General features: G+C 42.2%; 1 protein-coding gene across 2 annotated transcripts in view; it reads right to left on the reverse strand.

Moving 5' to 3' along the window:
- Positions 1-256: 256 nt before the first annotated feature.
- Positions 257-6125, reverse strand: part of LOC118422886 (RWD domain-containing protein 1-like) — a 12589-nt gene continuing 6720 nt past the window's right edge. Inside the window, exons 3-7 of one of the 2 annotated variants that reach the window (XM_035830731.1) lie at positions 3784-3923; positions 3206-3349; positions 2672-2795; positions 1862-1927; positions 257-1101 (exon numbers count right to left, since the gene is read on the reverse strand). In XM_035830731.1, coding sequence (XP_035686624.1) covers positions 1016-1101; positions 1862-1927; positions 2672-2795; positions 3206-3349; positions 3784-3923 — 560 coding nt within the window. In that variant the 3' untranslated portion in view covers positions 257-1015. Of the gene's footprint in view, positions 1120-1861; positions 1928-2671; positions 2796-3205; positions 3350-3783; positions 3924-6125 lie in introns of both variants that reach the window. The other variant, XM_035830730.1, reaches the window with a different exon arrangement.

A 6125-nucleotide genomic window follows, 5' to 3' on the forward strand; every position in this document is an offset into this window, starting at 1 on the left:
CACGTATAGAAGGGCTATTTGGTTAAAGTGACCGATCCATGCATCCATGCATCCATTGGAAATGCATCCATTGAAAATGCATCCATTGAAAGACCCGCTTCTCCTGTCTCAAAGCCGGTGGTGACGCACCGGCAAAAAATGACAACCAAGAAATATGATTGGCGTGGTCTGAAGATGCCACATAGAAGAACACATCACCAGATCCAGTAAACATTGTTCCCTGTTTGAAACTTCTTTGGGGACCTTTGAAGAGATGCAGAAAGCATAAATGAAAGTTTAATTTCTAATTTCATGACCTCTATCCCCATGAATTGTACTGCACTTGCATACATATTAGAGTGCATAGGACATCACAAGCTGCAGTTGGATAACAATGAATGGACAATGCTGTATATTTTCAAGGCTGGAATTTATGTAGCAGGTTTTAACACACTGACCCTTTATTTCAAACTGGCCCTGGAAAAAGCAGCTGAAAGACACTGCTGCCCAGTCTATACAGAGTGACTGGATGGGACTGTTACAGGATCTCCTATTGTAGCTCTAGTTCACTCCTCTGATTGCTTCCCTGACAAATACCTCATTTTAACATTTGGCACTGCAGTCATTGAGTATCTACAGAGTTACTTATTGGCTACTTCTCAACAGAGATAGAACTTCCGAATACCTGTTCAAACCCTGTTATCATGCTGTCACAGATACCTGTGCAATTTGGGGCCAATCAGAGCTTTCTCTTATATTTCACAAAGATTCAGTTGCCAATTAACTTTCTATGGACGCCAGACTATTCTGCAGAGAAGCAATCAAACGAGTGCAAGAGCAGGAGTGACACCATCCTGGGGCTGGTATGGTTTTGGAGTTTATCAATCGCTGGAACTGTAAATGAAATATTTCAAGGGTGCTTATGTACCGTAAGCCCTTCTTAAGTTATTTTGTGAGTCTTAAATGTCGGCATCCTGGATAATCCCCCTAATCTTGTCCCTCCTGAGAAGCTGCACGATGCCTTCAAGGAGGATCCTCAGTCTTCAAGGTCAAGGTCCTCATCAAGATCAAGATCGGCCATGTCTTGGAATAGAGACTCGTCGACCTCCACACTCTCATCACCTGCACCAAGAGTAATGTCTGTGGGAACAGGTACAGGCAGGGGGAGGGGGGCACAGGAGCGGGAGGGGGGCACAAAGGGTGGAGGGGGTAACAATACGAAGAAGGAAACAATGGGCAAAGGAGGAAACAATGGGGAGGGGTCAGGATATGGAGGGAGGAGGCAGGACAAGGTGTTAGCACATGTACATGTAGATTAGGCATGCAACAATAATAGCTGTGTTACACATGCACAACAATTATTACTGTGTTCTTGTTACACATAAAACAATGGTGGCTATGTTTACATCACACATACAATAATGATGGCTTTGTACATGTTACACTTGAAAAAATTAACTCTGTCTACACATTTACACATGCAACACAATTTGTTGATTATGTACACACAAGACAGCAAATGTGTTAGATCTGAAGATATGACATGTTTTTCCAATGACATAACATCCATGCACAAGCTTTGTAATTGTAGTGGCTGTTAGTATGTGACATTCACAACAAACATGTACACTATGTGTAATATTGTAGTAAAACCCAGCATAATAAAAGTGACAACTGGCAAAACTGAAAACTTAAAGATACATGTACAACCAAAACCTGAATATACAAACCTAATGCAACCAAATATAACTTAAAGATATAACACAAACTTGATTCTTAAAGATATAACACAAACTTGATTATTAAAGATACAACCCAGACTTACAGATATAACAAAAACTTACAGATACAACCCAAACAGAGGGCACTATGATCATCTTACCTTCATTGTCCAAAAATCTTGCATCTGAGTCGTTCAGAGATGTATCTCTTTCAAATAGTTGTTTTCCTGGTTGAAAAATACAAATGCAGCACAGTCATTCAGCAACAGTGAGTTAAAATATGACAAATGTTAAGTGCTACTTACATTAGGGCCTTACAACCATTGCCCAACAGAGATGTCATATCAGGGCTTTAGCCAGCTCGAAATTTTTTTCCGTCAGCCAATTACAATCGTCGCGAAAACCGCGAAAATTAATTAGAAGGACTGAACTGAGACCTTGAAAAACGGGTTTTAATGAGATTATCGTATGCGAAAGGGCGCCGACACACATTGTCAACAATCATAACAATAGCAAAACAAACAGTGTGTGGCTTTTACGGCCGTGGACGGCGTCCCCAAGCCGCCTGTAGCTTCCACCAAGGATTTTTGTCCGTCAAGGTTGACGGATTGGTTTTAAAATTTTTCCGTCAGACGCAGCAAATTTCCGTCAATTGACGGAAAAACGGACGCTGGCTAGACCCCTGTGTCATATACTTGGATTGCTTATTCCTTGATAATAACGGGAAAATTTGGATAAATCAAATGTTAATGTTGAAAATTATACTTCAACTTTGCTTCACATTCATAATGATTCTTCCAAGGATAAGGAAACTATCAACCTATGCAATAATGATTTATGTTAGACATAAGAAAAACTTAGTAGAAACAGGTGAAAGTAAAATATTCCAGTCTATCTTATCAAATAGTGTTCATCCCTTTATTCTTACCAAGACCCTAAGAAATCTGCAACAAGTTTACCATATAACCTACCTGATAACTTTTTACTGTTGTCTTCATCTTTTTTAGACTTCTTCTTTTCAGCCATTTCTTGGTCAAACCTGGCTTTCCACGCCAGAAAGGTTTCTATATTAACTCGGGTACCCTCAAATCTTTTCTGTAACAAGAAAGCATCATTCATTGGGTTATAACATTGGCAAAATGACAAGTTTCTCAAGCAACTGTATAGATATGTTACAGAAAATATAAAGAGAAAATTTCTATCTTGCATATGTTAGAACCCAGATGTCTAGTACTCATCCATGGTCAACTGGGATCTACTTCCCAATGGTACTTTTGCGCTTTACTTAAAGCATGATATTTACATGACAAAAATGGCAACAAAAAAAACTGAGAAAAAGAGGGCAAAAAGCTTTCATCAAGATGAAAGCCCAGTGTGGGTCTACCAGATGAAACCATTCATAATCAATTCTTTCATCATTATTTACCACACTTCACTTTTGTTGATTAATCACAGCAGGGCCTTTGTTTCACTTCCACACTGTCAGAAAAGTTCGTTATCGGTACCTTTTCTTTCTCCTCTTCTTCTCTCTGTTTTCTTTCCCTCTCTTCTTCTGCCTGTTTCTTCTTCTCCTCCACCAGTTCACTCAGTCTCTCCTGCACAGCTGACACCAGGGTGAACACCATCACCATGCCCAGGTTCTCCTCAGCCTGGGGACAACATTGTCATCTTATCCTTTTGCTATGTATATGCATTTAGGTGTGTGTTCTAACTAGGGTAAGCCCGCTGGACAGAGCTGCATGGAAATGCAGTGTGAGGACTAGCCAACTGCTGCCTACCAGTGTCAGGGATCCCAGCAGCAGTACAATCAAATACTGGATACTAGTACTACTTCTACTGTTTCTTTCCCTCATGTTGTGTTTAATAATTGTATTTACCTGTTTTTAAGTTTACTGTTGTGTTAAACTATTGTGATGTTTACTGTAGTGTAGTACCTATAGCTACCTGTTGTTGTAGTAGCTCCTGTATTGAGCTGACGTCCTCCTTTGTAATGTTGTTGTATTTACCTGTTATGTTTACTGCAGTGTTTAACTGCTGTTGTTTTCTGTAGTGTTAACCTGCTGTTGTTTTCTGTACTGTTTACCTGTTGTTGTAGCAGCTCCTGTATAGTGCTGACGTCCTCCTCTGTAAGGTTCTGTGGTGACAACACCTCCATGTCAGGAGGGGCATCAGGGTAGGTGGGGACGTACGTGAACTGCAGGTCAACTCCGAGGGGGTCGCATTCTGGGGTGGGGACCAGAGGAACATTTTAATGACAAATGACACTACTACCTCAGGGCTCGAAATACTTTTCTCTGCATACCTGCATTGGTACAGGTAACTTTGAAAATTACCTGCACCAGACAAATTTTACCTGTACCACTCAAGAAAGTATGGAACCATTGCTACTTTTTCTTTTATACTTTATAGGTGGTAACAGTCAATGCAGCTAAAAACAATCTATATACAATCTAATCTGACATTAGAGGACATTTAGGTATAAACCCAAGTACATGGACCAGTGCAGGTTAGGTGCAGGTAGACACCAGAAATACCTGCACAGCTCCAATTTTACCTGCACTAACCTGCATATGCAGGTGGCATTTCGAGCCCTGTACCTATTACCCAGTGTTGTGAGAGAGGGCATGTGTCTGTCGAGTCCCCAGCCAGAGCACACCAGGCCCGAACAATGCTGACTGGCTTCTCTTGCTGGCAGTCATACACATCAACCCTCACATTCAATCAGGCCTATGTATATTGCCCATCCTTGGGCATAGATTACAAACTAGATCCCTCCATCTCATGTGGTCCTGGGCCCTCAATTTAACACAGTACTAGCAATGATTATGTACTACTAGCCCTTCAACAGTTGCCACAGTTAACACGGACCTATGTATTCTTATTTTCTGCTGACATGTTATACCCGCCCGACCCCGAGGGCCGGGCGCTAAGCGGGCACTACAGACGACGTCAGGGCCAAAACTGTGGGAGACCAGACTTTAATGTCAAACCAGATATATCCACTTTACAGAACTCCCCCACACGCATGCGTGTACACTGGGATAATCCATTACTTGAGCTAGTGGGGGGTTTCACCATGCTACACACTCCCCCTCTCACTAAAATGTCGTCCCGACATTGCCAATAACAGTAAAAACAGAACTACAATATGTATGTCACTTATTAACAGTTGCCTTTGCCAATATCTAATGTCGATCATAAGGATAACTCTACTTGTACAAAGCATGTCAACCTACCAGTTCTTGCACAATTGTATAACTATGGAGCTGAGTTGCAGCTTATGTCCGTCTGACACCTGTATCCCCGTAAGTTCTCAGTGAACTTCATTCAAACTTCTCTAGATGACATCCATTTTCTGGAAGTGACTTCAAACATGGCAGTCTTGCGTTTGGTTCCGTGACATCCTCAAACTCGGTATCTTGGACTTCTTACCGGACATCCTCAACTCTGTTGTCTTGGGTTGGTCCCACTACACCCTCAAACTTTGTATTCTTGGATTTCTTACCGGCCATCCTCAACTCTGTTGTCTTGGGTTGGTTCCACTACACCCTCAAACTTTGTATTCTTGGATTTCTTACCGGCCATCCTCAACTCTGTTGTCTTGGGTTGGTTCCACTACACCCTCAAACTTTGTGTTCTTGGATTTACATCCGGTCATCCTCAACTCTTGTTTTCTTGGACTGTCCTTAACCCTCAAACTAAGCATTCCTGAATTCTAATGTCTACCTGAATTCCTCAACTATATTTTATTGTAGCGCTGGATTCAGAGTCCAAAGTGCTAACCTTTCTGGGCCTCCATGCCCATTGCTTGGATCATAGCTCTGGTACCAGACTTCTTCAGCATAGACAATAACTAGACAACTCTGTATGAATGCTAATTGTTAATCTACATACTAAACGTACCCTATGAATTCAATCTATAACTTAACAAAATGTTAAACATGCGAAAGTTCTGCTTGCTCATGCCTCATGTCGGCTACTTAACGGTCCCGACCGCATCAGTTCTTCCTCTGTTTTTGCCACAGTCTCGTGTGCTTGCCAGCCTGTGCTTGTCATCTTCTTTCCATTGTGGGGACACAATTTGATTGACGTTCTTGATCTCCCCAGTGCCCTCCTGGTCTCCTCCATCACTTGAGTGGTGGATCTTGTTTACTAGGGTTACCTCAGTGGGTTGACCTCTGGCAATGCTGGTGAGTGACGCAACTCTTCTGCCGAGCTGATCGGTAACTTGACACCAACCACATGTGCCGTTTTCCTGGTTTTCCCGCTGAAGCTGGTACAGCCTACAGGCCACACTGACGAGTGAAAGTCTGCTACTTTCCCCTCTCTGTATGTCTTCTCACAACGATGCTATACTGCGTTGGCACGGGTTACTTCCAATTTCTTCTTGTAGGTACGGTAGCCCTCCCCCTTACTTCCGTCGTC

This window comes from Branchiostoma floridae, chromosome 9 (assembly GCF_000003815.2).
Source record: "Branchiostoma floridae strain S238N-H82 chromosome 9, Bfl_VNyyK, whole genome shotgun sequence".
In the NCBI taxonomy this organism is placed as follows: Eukaryota; Metazoa; Chordata; class Leptocardii; order Amphioxiformes; family Branchiostomatidae; genus Branchiostoma; species Branchiostoma floridae.